The sequence below is a fragment of the Schistocerca nitens genome, chromosome 11 (assembly GCF_023898315.1).
Source record: "Schistocerca nitens isolate TAMUIC-IGC-003100 chromosome 11, iqSchNite1.1, whole genome shotgun sequence".
NCBI lineage: Eukaryota > Metazoa > Arthropoda > Insecta > Orthoptera > Acrididae > Schistocerca > Schistocerca nitens.
In genome coordinates this window covers 159,921,627-159,939,929 of record NC_064624.1, presented here as the reverse complement: position 1 = coordinate 159,939,929, position 18,303 = coordinate 159,921,627, and the positions used below count along the sequence as shown (strand labels likewise).

Genomic DNA, 18,303 nt, shown 5'->3' with positions numbered 1-18,303 from the left:
TTATTTCCCAATCAGGATCCTTTTGGTGTACAAATAACGTTTATGAAATTTCGGCTTTGTAGAATAAACAGAAGAGGTTCAAAATGGGAAAATCCATAAAAATAAAACCATCGATTTCACAAAATGTTCTTCGTAGCAAATTCATTCATTACCCACTGTAAGCAGATATGTTTGCTGTATCACGTTTGACTGAATGCGTTCTCATGTCACGGGCTGCACTGGCTGAATGACACGATGGGTGCGTAGAGAGAGCTGAGCGAACCGAACCCTGCTGTTCGTATGTACCCCTAAATCCTGACCAGTTCAGCAGTCCCTCAGTTTCGTGGGAAGGCAACAGTCACAACAACGACGTTGCCTTCCAGTTCTATTCGTTTAGAGAAAAAAAAATATTATTTAGTCAGGTATTACTTTCATGAAATAATTGGAAGCACACTGCCACATGTCAAACAATTGTTAAACATTCTTCTTTTACAGTTTGCAGGCGTGTATATTAACATTCTAGCAAAGTGCCACACTAACCGCATGGGAAGTGACGATATATTGGGAAAAAGTATGGGGTCTTACTTAGGAGCTGAGAAACTGAACAGCAAAATTAACAAGATTTGTATCAATAACAGAGGCAAATGCAAAAACATGTTGAAAGGTTGTCGAACATTCATAAATGAAAATAATACAAATTTTGTTCACAAATTTAAAGAAATTTTTGACACAGCACGTGCTAATGCTTCACATACCATTGTTGTTGTTGTTGTTGTGCTCTTCAGTCCTGAGACTGGTTTGATGCAGCTCTCCATGCTACTCTATCCTGTGCAAGCTTCTTCATCTCCCAGTACCTACTGCAGCCTACATTCTTCTGAATCTGCTTAGTGTATTCATCTCTTGGTCTCCCTCTACGATTTTTACCCTCCACGCTGCCCTCCAATGCTAAATTTGTGATCCCTTGATGCCTCAGAACATGCCCTACCAACCGATCCCTTCTTCTAGTCAAGTTGTGCCACAAACTTCTCTTCTCCCCAATCCTATTCAATACCTCCTCATTAGTTACGTGAGCTACCCACCTTATCTTCAGCATTCTTCTGTAGCACCACATTTCAAGAGCTCCTATTGTCTTCTGGTCCAAACTATTTATCGTCCATGTTTCACTTCCATACATGGCTACACTCCAATTGCTATGGTAGCTCGCTGAAAATAGATGCCGCACTATACTGCACACGTTTCTGCACAAGAGTGAAGGAAGTGCCACCCAAAAGCAGACTGGATTTCGGCCTAGGACTCACTGAGTGAAAGCTGCTAATTCTTACTCCATACAAATACTTTCAGAAACGACTTCCTGACACTTAAATCTGTACTCGATGTTAACAAATTTCTCTTCTTCAGAAACGCTTTCCTTGACATTGCCAGTCTACATTTTATATCCTTTCTACTTCGACCATCATGTTATTTTGCTCCCCAAATAGCAAAACTCCTATACTACTTTAAGTGTCTCATTTCCTAATCTAATTCCCTCAGCATCACCCGACTTAATTCGACTACATTCCATGATCCTCGTTTTAATTTTGTTGATGTTCATCTTATATTCTCCTTTCAAGACACTGTCCATTACTATTGAAAAAAGGCGAAAAGACGAGAAGCAACCATCTGTTGATGCTCAGAATCGATTCCATGCTACTTCAGAGACAGAACTCAAGAGTCCAAGGAAATAGAGGCAGGTGCAAAGAAGGTCGGTTGTTTAACTTTCTATGATTCAAAACTTTTCTTAAAATTGTTCGTCCGAGCAAATTTACAAAATGAAAAGTACGAGTAGTGTTGAACAAGAGTTATTTGATTTGGAGGAAGCTCCAGGAACATCGACTGATAACAATGTCCAAAAAATTCCGTCACCACTAGTAAAAAATACAGACATAAAAAAAAGTTTTGCATCACCTCGGTTCCGAGACATTCGGAATCTGTACAGAAAATTGGAATAGAGATCGACATAAACATCATTTCCACCCTTTTTATTGCTCATGAAATCCACACATTGCATGTTGTACCACCATACAGAGTGACCTTCAGATGTGGTGGTCCAGACTGCTCTACACAACGGTATCTCTAATACCCAGTAGCATGTCCTCTTGCATTGATGCCTGTATTCTTCGTGGCATACTATCCACAAGTTGATCAAGGCACTGATGGTCCAGATTGTCCCACTCCTCAACGGCGATTAGTTGTATATCCCTCAGAGCAGTTGGTGGGTCACGTCATCCATAAACAGGCATTTTTAATCTATCCTAGGCATGTTCGATAGGGTTCATGTCTGGAGAACATGCTGGCCACTCTAGTTGAGCGATGTCATTATCCTGAAGGATAATGTGCACGATGGGGGCGCGAGTTATCGCCCATGAAGACGAATGCCTCGCCCATATGCTGCCGATATGGTTACACTATCAGTCGGAGGATGGCATTCACGTATTGTACAGCCGTTACAGCACCTTCCATGACCACCAGCGGCGTACGTCGGCCCCACATAATGCCACCCCAAAACAGCAGGGAACCTCCACCTTGCTGCACTCGCTGGACAGTGTGTCTAAGGCGTTCAGCCTGACCGGGTTGCCACCAAACACGTCTCCAACCATTGTCTGGTTGAAGGGATATGCAACACTCATCGGTGAAGAGAATGTGATGCTAATCCTGAGCAGTCCATTCGGCATGTTGCTGGGCCCATCTGTACCGTGCTGCACGGTGTCGCGGTTGCAAAGATGGACCTCGCCGTGGACGTCACGAGTGATGTTGCGCATCATGCCGCCTATTGCGCACACAGTTTGAGTCGCAACTGGACGTCATGTGGCTGCACGAAAAGCATCATCAACATGGTGGCGTTGCTGTCAGGGTTCGTCCGAGCCATAGTCTATAGGTAGCGGTCATCCACTGGAGCAGTAATCCTTGAGCGGCCTGAGCGAGGCATGTCATCGACACTTCCTGTCTCTCTGTATCTCCTCCATGTCCGAACAACATCACTTTGGTTCACTGCAAGGCAGTTGCACACTTCCCTCGTTGAGAGCCCTTCCTGGTGCAAAGTAACAATGCGGAAGTGATCGAACCGCAGTATTGGCCCTTCCAGGCATGGTTGAACCATAGACAATACGAACCATGTACCCCTTCTTAGCGGAATGATTGGAACTGATCGGCAGTCGGAACCCCTCCGTCTTAATAGACACTACTCATGCATGGTTGTTTACACTTTTGAATGGGTTTAGTGATATCTCGGAACAGTCAAAGGGACTGTGTCTTTGATACAATATCCACAGTCAGTGGTTATCTTCAAGAGTTCTGGGAGTTTGGGTAATGCAAAACTTTTTGATGTTTTACATAGCATCAGTTACAAGGTACACATAATGTAAGAATTTCTGAGTAATAAACTGCAAAAGTTATAATCATAACCTTTTTAGTTATTAGCAATCACTGTTAGGTTTGTTAGTGAAATATGTTTGTCCAGATTCTTCCATTACAGCTGAGCATGAGCCAGTTCATTTCTTATCAATAATCAACTGAGAACGCAGTAAATTTCATTCACAGTTGTATACAACTTAGTATTCTGCACAACGCATGACACGGATAAGCTTTATCTAAGTTGAACAATGGAACTAAAGGTGTGTCTCCTCTTTACTTCATATGTACTTAGCGTGTAATCGAAAATTCTTGAGTGGGATACAAGAAACTGCCCAAAAGAAACAACTGCATATTGTCTTTCGTAACTGTGATGTCTCTTGTTATTAGCAACAGATTACTGTGATTGCATAATGTGCTCCTTGCATGACCATGTAGACATTTACTGAAGAATATCAACCCATTTATATGACCACTACTTCTGTGGGCATTGAGCCTGTGTGCTGGGAGAAAAAGCTTAGCGACCTTCTTGTTGCAGCCGGTCAGGGTGGCCGAGCGGTTCTAGGCGCTACAGTCTGGAACCGCGCGACCGCTACGGTCGCAGGTTCGAATCCTGCCTCGGGCATGGATGTGTGTGATGTCCTTACGTTAGTTAGGTTTAAGTAGTTCTAAGTTCTAGGGGACTGATGACCACAGCAGTTAAGTGCCATAGTGCTCAGAGACATTTGAACCATTTGAGCCATTTGAACCTCCTTGTTCCTGAGGTGGGCCTAGGGTGTCCTTTGTTAGCAGAGGGCAGTCGACAGATCTCATTAAGTTAACCACGCCTCCATGGGGGCGAGGCAACCCTTGGTATAAGTCAAAGCTATGTCCTGCTTTAATAAGTCACAGATGCAAAATACTAACGCGAATTCTTTACAGATGAATGGAAAAACTGGCAGAAGCCGAACTCGGGGAAGATCAGTTTGGATTCCGTAGAAATGTTGGAACACGTGAGGCAATACTGACCCTACGACTTATCTTAGAAGAAAGATTAAGGAAAGGCAAACCTACATTTCTAGAATTTGTAGACTTAGAGAAAGCTTTTGACAATGTTGACTGGAATACTCTCTTTCAAATTCTGAAGGTGGCAGGGGTAAAAAACAGGAAGCGAAAGGCTATTTACAATTTGTACAGAAACCAGATGGCAATTATAAGAGTCGATGGGCATGAAAGGGAAGCAGTGGTTGGGAAGGGAGTGAGACAGGGTGTAGCCTATCCCCGATGTTATTCAATCTGTATATTGAGCAAGCAGTAAAGGAAACAAAAGAAAAATTCGGAGTAGGTATTAAAATCCATGGAGAAGAAATAAAAACTTTGAGGTTCGCCGATGACATTGAAATTCTGTCAGAGACAGCAAAGGACTTGGAAGAGCAGTTGAACGGAATGGACAGTATCTTGAAAGGAGGGTATAAGATGAACATCAACAAAAGCAAAACGAGGATCATGGAATGTAGTCGAATTAAGTCGGCAGATGCTGAGGGAATTAGATTAGGAAATGAGACACTTAAAGTAGTTTTTCTATTTGGGGAGCAAAATAACTGATGATGGTCGAAGTAGAGAGGATATAAAATGTAGACTGGCAATGGCAAGGAAAGCGTTTCTGAAGAAGAGAAATTTGTTAACATCGAGTATAGATTTAAGTGTCAGGAAGTCGTTTCTGAAAGTATTTGTATGGAGTGTAGCCATGTATGGAAGTGAAACATGGACGATAAATAGTTTGAACAAGAAGAGAATAGAAACTTTCGAAATTTGGTGCTACAGAAGAATGCTGAAGATTAGATGGGTAGATCACATAACTAATGAGGAGGTATTGAATAGAATTGGGGAGGAATTTGTGGCACAACTTGACCAGAAGAAGGGATCGGTTGGTAGGACATGTTCTGAGGCATCAAGGGATCACCAGTTTAGTACTGGAGGGCAGCGTGGGGAGTAAAAATCGTAGAGGGAGACCAAGAGATGAATACACTAAGCAGATTCAGAAGGATGTAGGGTGCTGTAGGTACTGGGTGACGAAGAAGCTTGCACAGGATAGAGTAGCATGGAGAGCTGCATCAAACCAGTCTCAGGACTGAAGACCGCAACAACAACAATGTCTGGGTGCTGGGCACTTTATACTGCGTCCACCTTACCACCCCCTGGAGATACATCGAGCACGGCACTTTTGCGATTGTGTGCTGACTTTAAAGGCTTGGACACCATACTGCCAGTCGACTAATGCGGAAGTCTCGCATCTATTGTCGCTCTAAAAATTTGGTTTACCTAGTGAGATTGCCTCGTGCCACCTAGTGCAAGTAACACTGCTTGTCCAGCGCCAAACTCATAACGGTAAAATTTTGGATTGTGTATACAAAGAGGGGAAAGTTTTCTGTCCTTTACCTGACTATCCGTAAATTTTATGATGTTTCTCGTTTGTCATGAATGGAGTCATCTCGTCCACCCTGAGGTTTCGAATGGTTAGAAGCTGGGAAGAAGGAATTAACTGTTTGGGATTGGAGATTTGGCGGAGATGCAGCTGGAGGAGGTGAGAGCCGATGGATGCCCATCTGTCGCTGTAGGTGCACTCTTCGAACTTTGAGCAGAGGAAAGTATTCACAGTCCACAGTAGCGGAAACCACAGTCTGAGTACTTCACTACCCATACTTTTTGGGTGTGCAAACTGAATAGCTGACTTAATGCCAATTTGTATATGTTTTCTTTAATTTTACATCAGCGAGCTGCACGGACAAATGTATCTCACTGTGAACATTTTAGATTGGGCTTTACCGTGACTATTATTGACATCAAATAAAACAAATTACTATTATTAGTCACTGTTTATTTATCTCCAAGACGCGTCTCAAAGGTTTAAACCTCCATCGTCAGATGGATTTACATTTGTTAGTATGACATATGTGTGTGTTGTGTTACGATGTCTGGAGGAACTTCGGGCACTGTCTCCAGTGGTCACAGGTTCCTTTCACTGTCCTAACAAAAATGGTTCAAATGGCTCTGAGCACTATGGAACTTAACTTCTGGGGTCATCAGTCCCCTATAACTTAGAACTACTTAAACCTAACTAACCTAAGGACATCACACACATCCATGCCCGAGGCAGGATTCGAACCTGTGACCACAGCGGTCACGCGGTTCCAGACTGTAGCGCCTAGAACCGCTCGGCCACCCCGGCTGGCTGTCCTAACACATCACATGTGTACTGTCATATTTCTTAAACAAAGCTGATGATGGAGGTTTAAACTTCCGAAATGCGTCGTGGATACAAATAAGCAGCGACTGGTAACGGTAAATTTGTAGTTTCTTGTGGTAGCTTGGTGCTTTAGCCCAATGTAAATCCATCTGACGATGGAGGTTTAAACCTTTGAGACGCGTCTTGGAGATAAATAAACAGTGACTAGTAATAGTAATTTGTTTTATTTGATGTCAATAATAGTCACGGTAAAGCCCAATCTAAAATGTTCACAGTGAGATACATTTGTCCGTGCAGCTCGCTGATGTAAAATTAAAGAAAACATATACAAATTGGCAATAAGTCAGCTATTCAGTTTGCACACCCAAAAAGTATGGGTAGTGAAGTACTCAGACTGTGGTTTGCGCTACTGTGGACTGTGGGGGCTTCCATAGTGTTCCTCATATATTGTTATTCTCACTCTCTTCCTAACTTGATTATTCGTTCAGTTGATATTATTTGTTCGATAACTTTTAATTAAATTTTGTGGAACCCAAGAATAAATAAAATTACGTTAAAGATTGACTTGATTTTTGTTTAAAGACTCTGACCTTCTTCTACGACTTTCCTCGCTGGGTGACCTATAAAGAAATATAAACATATTCTGGCATACTAGCAAGTTGTGCTTTGCTGTGTCAATGTTGTTCTTTATGGACAGTGGTGGCATTAGACGATAATACGAGTATATCGATGTTACACATTCTGCAACAGCAGCTAGCAAACCCCACACACTCTGCTCTTTAATTCAGTGACCCCCTTTCAAGTCAGCCCTGATCTTGGGCCACATTTCTTTATGTTTCAGAAATTACCTGTTATAACCACAGAGTGAAGCACCTCTTGGGGTATAAATACAAACAGCAAAAAAAGTTCTGCATCACCTCGATTCCCAGAACTCTTGAAAATAAATGTTGACTGTGGATAATTGTATCATAGACACAGTCCCTTTGACTGTACAGAGATGTCACTAAACCGACCCCCAAAAGTGTAAACAACCATGCATGGGCAGCGCCTATTAGACGGAGGGGCCCCGACTGCCGATCTGTTCCAGTCATTCCACCAGGATGGACGTACACGGAACGTGTTGTTTGTAGTTCAACCATGCCTAGACGGTCAATACGGCGATTCGATCGCATCAGCATTGTTACTTTGTGCCAGGAGGGGCTCTCAACAAGGGAAGTGTCCAGGCATCTCAGAGTGAACCGATGTTGTTCGGACATGGAGGAAACACATAGAGACAGGAAGTGCCGATGACAGGCCTCGCTCAGGCCGCCGAAGGGCTCCTATTGCAGTGGATGACCACTACCTACGGATTATGGCTCGGAGGAACCCTGACAGCAACGCCACCATGTTGAATGATGCTTTTCATGCAGCCACAGGACGTTGGGCTACGCCTCAAACTGTGCGCAATAGGCTGCATGATGCGCAACTTCAAGTCCATGGCGAGGTCCATCTTTGCAACCACGACACCATGCAGCGCGGTACAGATGGGCCTAACAACATGCCGAATGGACCGCTCAGGATTGGCATCATGGTGTCTTCATTCGTGAGTGTCGCATGTACCTTCAACCAGACAACAGTTGGAGACGTTTTTGGAGGCAACCCAGCCAGGCTGAACGCCTTAGACACACTGTCCAGCGAGTGCAGCAAGGTGGAGGGTTTCCTTATGTACAGGGGTGGCGTTATGTGGGGCCGACATATGCCGCTGGTGGTCACGCAAGGCGCCGTAGAGACTGAACGATACGTGAATACCATCCTCCAACCGATTTTGCAACCATATTGGCAGCAATTGGCGAAGCATTCGTCTTCATGGACGACAATTCTCGCCCCAATCGTGCACTTCTTGTGAATGACTTCCTTCTGGATAACGACATCGCTCGACTAGAGTGGCCAGCATGTTCTCCAGACATGAACCCTGTCGAACATGCCTGGGATAGATTGAAAAGGGCTGTTTATGGACGAAGTAACGCACCAACCACTCGGAGGGATCTACGCCTAATCGCCGTTGAGGAGTGGGACAATTTGTACCAACAGTGCCTTGATAAACTTGTGGATAGTATGCTACGACGTATACAGGCCTGCATCAATGCAAGAGGTCGTACTACTGGGTGTTAGAGGTACCGGTGTGCACAGCAACTGGAACCACCACCTCTGAACGTCTCGCTGTGGTTTTCATGAGGAATAAAAAGAACGGAAATGATGTTTATGTTAATCAAAATATCCACGTGTGTACCGCCGGTCTACAGTGTCCAACGGGCACAATATTTCGGCCATCATACATGTCGCCATCATCAGGTGAACTGACGGACTGAGCTCCTGTGAACGTGCCGGCACGGAGATCCGTACACTATGGATGCTCAGGGGGAACTGATATTTTGATTATCAAATACGCCGGGAGAAACTCAAGAATCAGATGTTTATGTTGATTATTCCAATTTTCCGTACAGGTTCCGGAACTCTCGGAACCGAGGTGATGCAAAATTTGTTTTGATGTGTGTAGTTATGTTGGATGTTCAAGTTCTTAATGACACACGAGGTTGTTATAATGAATTTCTTTTGGTTACAGTGCGATCACCTGCAGACCTTCTGCAATGGACCCAGGTGAAGGTTATTCCCAATAACGTATGCGAGCAGTTCTTCGACACTGGCAACGTTGTTGAAAGTACACTGTGTGCCATTGGAGAGCACACGGGTGGCTGCTCTGTGAGTAAAAACTGTGGTTTCTGCTGAGCACTTACTCTTTGGCAAGTTCTTCTCCTGTAATTTTAAGAGCTCTGTGATAGTTGTGAAAGCGTAAATGGTATTTCCAGTGAAGACCTGTAATTAATTAACATTGAGACAATTTATTTCATCATATTAACTGTATTTACCAATTGGAGGCTGTGTCACACACACACACACACAAAATGTTCAAATATGTGTGAAATCTTATGGGACTTAACTGCTAAGGTCATCAGTCCCTAAGCTTACACACTACTTAACCTAAATTATCCTAAGGACAAACACACACACCCATGCCGAAGGAAGGACTCGAAGCTCCCCCAGGAAAACACACACACACACACACACACACACACACACACACACACACACACGGACACACACACACTATGCTTGCATGCACTGAATACCTATTGCTGTAGTATGTAATATAGCTACAAGCGACTGGTAATGCCCTCATATGTTCAGTCGTTATTAAAATGTTACCATCAACAGATGTCATTGTGACAGAAAAAGGACAAAGGAGAAATATTTTTTGCTGAGTGATAGTTCTGTTGATACAAACAATGGGAAGTAATTTTTGTCGCGATAGAATTATTTATTGTCTGACATTGTGGAAATAATAAAAATTAATCAGAATCATTAATTATAAAAATTTTTGACTTGAATATGGTATCTCTAATCAATGACAGAAAAAAGGATTAGGTGTGGCAATTTGAGCATGGGAGACAGATTATAATATGATTGTTTTATTTCAGTTAAATACATCTATTTTCGATGAGCATCTGCAAAGCTTTTTATCACACAATTAACATTTTCCCATCAAACACTACAATCTGAAGAAAATGTGTAACATTCTCTGTCATCTCAGTGCTACTTTCCTATATGTCAGTCATCACAGACTTTACACAGGAGTCCTGTTGCGCATTTCGATATTGGTCTCAGCAGTGACGGTCAGTTACTCTGTGAGCCTTGCAGTGCTGTGTCACTGTCTCGGCAGCAGGTGAGGTTGAGTGGCCTCTGCTCTGTGTTTTCCGTATCCTGTCCTATGGCAGCAGTTACACAAGCATCTCTCTCTGTCCCCAGATCCCTCTACCTTTTCTCTTTCAGTGTCAACTTGCTAACCACCTCCACCACCAGCACATGTGTCACAGCCTCACTGCACCAACCGAAGCCAGACCTGTACAGCTCCCAGGTAACCATCAACAACGTCATACCCTGCCACCCTCCATACCACGACCGTCCTTCCCTCCAACAGCCGTTAAGAAACCCACAAAATGTCAAACCACTGACATCTCTCCCACTCCCACACTTTAAAAACTACAAACTCAACCTGAAGACAGTATGTGGATACAGCTCCTTCTCCAACTTCTTCCCCTACCATCTACACCTTCATCCTCTCCAGCCCTTACCCAAAGTTCCTCCTTCTAAATCAAAAAATACTTACCCAATCTCCACATCCAACAAATCATCCCAAAAAGAGACTCTGTCTTACTGAAGTCCCTAAACCCCAACTTCCACACTGCCTTGCTCTCCAAAATTCCTCACATTACCTATGGTCCCAAAGGCTCTCCCCACCACATCCAGTGCTAAACAACCTCAACCTCCCTGCTGTTCTCCCACCCTCACCACAGGGATCACAAAAGTAGACCTTAAAATCATGGATGAAGAAATGGCATCTGAGTTGAGCAACCTCCTGGATTTAGGAGTCCAACAAGCCCTATGTCTCAATAATGACATGGTCCCACTCACCTCGACCATATTTTCCCTGAATCTTCCACCACCATAGACCTTCTCCTTAAAGAGGGAGCCCTGATCTATCACTGCTGCCACAAGGTAGAGCCTTCAAAATCCAATCCTACGACTGCCAAAAATCCTCCTGTTACAATGTCCACCTTACTGCAGACTGTAAAAACTCACCTACCTGTCCACACTGCAAAGCCTCACATTTTCTTCAGCAGTGCCCTAACCTAGCATCCCCTCCTACCTGTAACACCTCCAATGGCTCCCACCCCACTTACTTTACAAAATGCAAAGCTTAGACACAACCCACCAAATCTGATCTCACTGTCCCAGTCCATCCAGCCGATAGCTCATTCCAACAATTCCTTCTACCCAACTCCCAGTGCTTAAGATATTATCAAATTAATTACAATCGTCCTCCAAAACACCTACCCATTACAATGTCTACACACCCTCCAGCAAATTTCCTTGCTACTCACTCCATCTTCCATTTCAACACTCAAGCTGCTCACAACCATGTCCACTTCATCTTCACCCACCATGACATCCTCATCTAAACCTCCTTAGATCTCACCTACACGAACCTATCTTGTTCTTTACAATGGTGTAGCAGCACTACAAAATCTTGTACCTCCCCATCAATAAACATCTTTTAATGCATACCCTATCCCAACATAGCGTCCATACCTCTATCCTTAATGAAATATCCCTCCAACCTTATCACACTGTCTGAATCTCTCCCTACATTCTACACCACACAGATAACCCCTTCCCCTGCCGTGGATTTTCAATTGGCCACAAGAACATCTCTGCTCGTCCACAACCTTATATTATACTCCCACTAAACACCTTATACTTAACCTCTTTTTCCAAATCTTAACCATTACCTGCTCCACCATCTACATGCAACCCAAACCCCTGAAACTTCCTCACCCACATAGATTGTACCTTTTCCACCTATATTATTGCCATTGACCTCATCATCCATAGTAGATCACCCACAGAACTACAGTGGTGTCATCAGTTTACTGATTCCCAGCAAGGTGACATTGTTCCCATCCCACTTCTCACCTGTTCTGAAAGTAACACCAGTGTCATGCTAGCATCTCCCAACCCCATTAGACACCCCACTAGAAGAGACAACCTACCTTTAATTCTCATCAAATCCTACACACAACCTCATCCCCACCCATCCTATCCCAATCTCCATACAGGAGTTATCCAAGACTAATCCCACACCAACTGGAATGTCTATTAGAAATCCATAGAAATACGGACCAGAAGCAACCCCCTGTCCTCCAGCGACCTGATGATACACCTCATTCTACATCCTTTCTGCAACAGACCTTGTCAGACGCTTTATCCCCTCAAATTCTACCAATACCATATATCTCTTACTGCGCCACCCTTTCCCTACAAGCCCAACCACTCTTCTGAGAACCCCATTATATGTACTGCTCCTTTTTTCAGATTCATGATTGGTATACACTCACACACCACCATAAAATATTGAGACATATCAGGAATTCTTTGAATGCAAAAAAAACGTGGGAACTCGCGCCAGACATGCTCCAGACTCAGTGCTACACTCTCCATTAAGCCTTCAAAGTACTGGAAAGCATTCACTAGACTCACTGGCAATAACCCCATACCTCACTACCCACTTCTCTATGGGAACCTTCCCTTACCTAACAACCTGAGCAGAGCTTATCATTTTCCATCCTAGTTGTCTGACATCTTCTCCATCCCTGATGACTCCACATTTCGATGACCAACTTTTGCCTAACATCCACTAATGTACAAATACCGCTGTCCCACCTCTGGCCCCCAGCTATGAGTACTTGACAACACAACACAAACAGAATTAAATGCACTAATACAACATGAAACTAGTGTTCCACAAAAATTGCAAAACTTCCCCCAGTCACAACTGCACTACTTACAGATACCTCAAAGAATGCTTCCTCTCCTTTCTCACCACCATTGCAGCCCTTTACACTAATATCATCACCAGAGGTTACTATCCTCAACAATGGAAAACATCCAAAACCCTACTTCTCCTCAAACCACACAAACCTCCTACTGATACTTTCCCTTCTGCCCCATCTGTCTCACCTCAGTGTTTAGCAGGGTCCTCGAATCCTTCCTCTCCTGACACGTCTATCAACATTGAACAAACCACATACAGCAAAGTATTAAAAGAAAGCACCCAGTCAGAATGTAGTCTCAATACATAAATGTAACAAATAAGTAAATTTACAAGTTACGAGAAGGTAGAACAAGCTGAACTATGTTTTATAGTCCTACACAACCTCCCCTTCCTCTTCCCAACCAGAACGTAGTATTCATATGATGCGCAAAAGCCGTGCCATGCTGCATTACTTAATTTTAAACTTAAAAAATTGTGTTTGCATCTATACCTCAGTATTTAATCAGTGTTTTATTACAAAGACGCATATAGCTTCCCATTCAAAGATATGTATTATATACATAAAATAGCGCGCACACACAAGCACACACACACTCCAGCATTGCCTAATGTACCACCTTCCTGTCATCTCTTCCAATCAGAACCTAGTATTATAGCTGCCATAAAAAGAAACAGCGAATAACAATGGGGCCCCCATCTTTAGTGCACACAGCAGTGTTCGAACAAACTGAAATATTATGTAAAACATTCTCGGTTTTCTTGCCGTGTCAATTCGGGCTAAAAATCTCAAGCTTTCGACGATAGCCTCCATCGTCATCGTCAGGAGCGACTGACTGTCTTCACCGCTGCTGTGGTAGCCTTATATAGCCCGTGGACGGCTTCTGATTGGTCGGCTTGTGACTGGTTGGCGATTACGTACCTTCCGAGGTTTATGTTCCAACGGAAGCGGTGGTGCCATTGACACCGTCTGTGACAGCAGTACGTAATCGCCGACCAATCACAAACCGACCAATCAGAAGCCGTCCACGTGCTATATAAGGCTACCACAGCAGCAGTGAAGACAGTCAGTCGCTCCTGACGATGACGATGGAGGCTATCGTCGAAAGCTTGAGATTTTATCCCGAATTGGCGCGGCAAGAAAACCGAGAACGTTTTACATATACGAGGGCAGTTCAATAAGTAATGCAACACATTTTTTTTCTCGGCCAATTTTGGTTGAAAAAACCGGAAATTTCTTGTGGAATATTTTCAAACATTCCCGCTTCGTCTCGTATAGTTTCATTGACTTCCGACAGGTGGCAGCGCTGTACGGAGCTGTTAAAATGGCGTCTGTAACGGATGTGCGTTGCAAACAACGGGCAGTGATCGACTTTCTTTTGGCGGAAAACCAGGGCATCTCAGATATTCATAGGCGCTTGCAGAATGTCTACGGTGATCTGGCAGTGGACAAAAGCACGGTGAGTCGTTGGGCAAAGCGTGTGTCATCATCGCCGCAAGGTCAAGCGAGACTGTCTGATCTCCCGCATGCGGGCCGGCCGTGCACAGCTGTGACTCCTGCAATGGCGGAGCGTGCGAACACACTCGTTCGAGATGATCGACGGATCACCCTCAAACAACTCAGTGCTCAACTTGACATCTCTGTTGGTAGTGCTGTCGCAATTGTTCACCAGTTGGGATATTCCAAGGTTTATTCCCGCTGGGTCCCTCGTTGTCTAACCGAACACCATAAAGAGCAAAGGAGAACCATCTGTGCGGAATTGCTTGCTCGTCATGTGGCTGAGGGTGACAATTTCTTGTCAAAGATTGTTACAGGCGATGAAACATGGGTTCATCACTTCGAACCTGAAACAAAACGGCAATCAATGGAGTGGCGCCACACCCACTCCCCTACCAAGAAAAAGTTTAAAGCCATACCCTCAGCCGGTAAAGTCACGGTTACAGTCTTCTGGGACGCTGAAGGGGTTATTCTGTTCGATGTCCTTCCCCACGGTCAAACGATCAACTCTAAAGTGTATTGTGCTACTCTTCAGAAACTGAAGAAACGACTTCAGCGTGTCCGTAGGCACAAAAATCAGAACGAACTTCTCCTTCTTCATGACAACGCAAGACCTCACACAAGTCTTTGCACCCGAGAGGAGCTCACAAAACTTCAGTGGACTGTTCTTCCTCATGCACCCTACAGCCCCGATCTCGCACCGTCGGATTTCCATATGTTTGGCCCAATGAAGGACGCAGTCCGTGGGACGCACTACGCGGATGATGAAGAAGTTATTGATGCAGTACGACGTTGGCTCCGACATCGACCAGTGGAATGGTACCGTGCAGGCATACAGGCCCCCATTTCAAGGTGGCGTAAGGCCGTAGCATTGAATGGAGATTACGTTGAAAAATAGTGTTGTGTAGCTAAAAGATTGGGGAATAACCTGGTGTGTTTCAATGCTGAATAAAAAAAACCCTGTTTCAGAAAAAAAATGTGTTGCATTACTTATTGAACTGCCCTCGTAAGTGCCGTCGCGAAAGACTTCGTTCTCATAAACTGAAATATTTAACAAAAATACGTCACACACTTTAAAAAGTATATGAATTGTGTAAAATGACGAAGATACTGTGAACAATGATTTCATGAATGACTTAAAAAACTCATATGTGGACTGGGCTCATCAGCCACTTTGGCAACTTCATTCAAAGCTACTTCATTGAAAGCTAGACGCTGATCAGGCAGTACATTCTGACCACCTACGCAGTAGCCAGTATATACGCCTTAGACACAGGTAACAGTGTCGACATGTCATGGCATGGAAGCAATGAAGCCTTGATAGTTCGCTGGAGGGAATTGGAACCACATCTGCATGCACAAATCATCTAATTCCCGTAAATTCTAGGGAGGGAAGTGATGACCTCTGATTCTGCATTCAGTCACATGCCAGAAGTGTTCGATTGGGTTCAGATCTGGCGAGTTGGGGTAGGGGTCATCGCATCAATTGGAATTCCCAACTGTGTTCCTCGAACTACTCCATCAAACTCCTGGCCTTTCGACATGGCACACTGTTTTGTGGAAAAATGCTACTGTCATTGGGAAAGATGATCGTCATGAAGGGGTGTGCGTGGTCTGCAGCCAGTGTATGATACTCCTTGTCCACCATGGCGACTTCCACGAGCTCCACTGGACCCATGGATGTCCACTTGAACTTAATGGAGCCACCACCAGCTCATCTCCATCCCGCAGCTGTTCCTCTGGAAGACGACGTATTCGCGCCCTCCCATCGCCGTGGCGAAGAAGGCACTGGGATTCATCAGACCGTGCAGTGCTCTGCCACTGCGTCAACGTCCAGTGCCGATGGTCACGTGCCCATTTCAGTCGTAGATTGTCAGATGCAGACGCCCATCATTAGCAGTGTACAGTGCGCTGTTTGTTGTTGTTGTTGTTGTTGTGATCTTCAGTCCTGAGACTGGTTTGATGCAGCTCTCCATGCTACTCTATCCTGTGCAAGCTTCTTCATCTCCCAGTACCTACTGCAACCTACATCCTTCTGAATCTGCTTAGTGTATTCATCTCTTGGTCTCCCTCTACGATTTTTACCCTCCACGCTGCCCTTCAATGCTAAATTTGTGATCCCTTGATGCCTCAAAACATGTCCTACCAACTGATCCCTTCTTCAAGTCAAGTTGTGCCACAAACTTCTCTTCTCCCCAATCCTATTCAATACCTCCTCATTAGTTACGTGATCTACCCACCCTATCTTCAGCATAGTGCGCTGTATGTTCAGAAAAAAATGGTTCAAATGGCTCTGAGCACTATGTGACTTAAGTTCTGAGGTCATCACTCGCCTATAACTTAGAACTAATTAAACCTAACTAACCTAAGGACATCACACACATCCATACCCGAGGCAGGATTCGAACCTGCGACCGTAGCGTTCGCTCGGCTCCAGACTGTAGCGCCCAGAACCGCACGGCCACTCCGGCCGGCGTGTGTTCAGATACACTCGTAATCCGTCCAGCATTGAAGTCTGATGTTACTTCCGTCACAGTTCGCTGCCTGCCCTGTTTTACCAATCCGCTCAGCCCACGACATCTGACATCTGTAATGAGGGTGGCTGCCAATCTCCGTGTCTGGACGTGGTTTCCCTTTGGTTTCGCCACATATTGAGGACACTATACACAGTACTCCTCGAGCATCTGACATGTTGTGCACTTTCCAAAATGTTCATGCCAAGCTTCCATGCTATCACAGATTGCCCTCAGTGAAACTTAGTTCGCTGCCTGCCCTGTTTTACGAATCCGCTCAGCCCACCACATCTGATATCTGTAATGAGGGTGGCTGCCAAACTCCGTGTCTGGATGTGGTTTCCCTTTGGTTTCGCCACATATTGAGGACACTATACACAGTACTCCTCGAGCATCTGACATGTTGTGCACTTTCCAAAATGTTCATGCCAAGCTTCCATGCTATCACAGATTGCCCTCAGTGAAACTTAGTTCGCTGCCTGCCCTGTTTTACGAATCCGCTCAGCCCACCACATCTGATATCTGTAATGAGGGTGGCTGCCAAACTCCGTGTCTGGATGTGGTTTCCCTTTGGTTTCGCCACATATTGAGGACACTATACACAGTACTCCTCGAGCATCTGACATGTTGTGCACTTTCCAAAATGTTCATGCCAAGCTTCCATGCTATCACAGATTGCCCTCAGTGAAACTTAGTTCGCTGCCTGCCCTGTTTTACGAATCCGCTCAGCCCACGACATCTGACATCTGTAATGAGGGTGGCTGCCAAACTCCGTGTCTGGACGTGGTTTCCCTTTGGTTTCGCCACATATTGAGGACACTATACACAGTACACTCGTCGAGCATTTGACATGTTGTGCACTTTCCAAAATGTTCATGCCAAGCTTCCATGCTATCACAGATTGCCCTCAGTGAAACTTAGTTCGCTGCCTGCCCTGTTTTACGAATCCGCTCAGCCCACGACATCTGACATCTGTAATGAGGGTGGCTGCCAATCTCCGTGTCTGGACGTGGTTTCCCTTTGGTTTCGCCACATATTGAGGACACTATACACAGTACACTCGTCGAGCATTTGACATGTTGTGCACTTTCCAAAATGTTCATGCCAAGCTTCCATGCTATCACAGATTGCCCTCAGTGAAACTTAGTTCGCTGCCTGCCCTGTTTTACGAATCCGCTCAGCCCACGACATCTGACATCTGTAATGAGGGTGGCTGCCAATCTCCGTGTCTGGACGTGGTTTCCCTTTGGTTTCGCCACATATTGAGGACACT

General features: G+C 44.7%; 1 protein-coding gene across 1 annotated transcript in view; it reads left to right on the top strand.

The window, feature by feature from the left end:
• The window catches only part of LOC126212738 (ankyrin-3-like), a 160,289-nt gene that overhangs the window by 25,737 nt on the left and 116,249 nt on the right, over positions 1-18,303 (top strand). Inside the window, exon 2 of the mRNA XM_049940148.1 lies at positions 9,195-9,331. Coding sequence (XP_049796105.1) covers positions 9,195-9,331 — 137 coding nt within the window. The remainder of the gene's footprint in view (positions 1-9,194; positions 9,332-18,303) is intronic.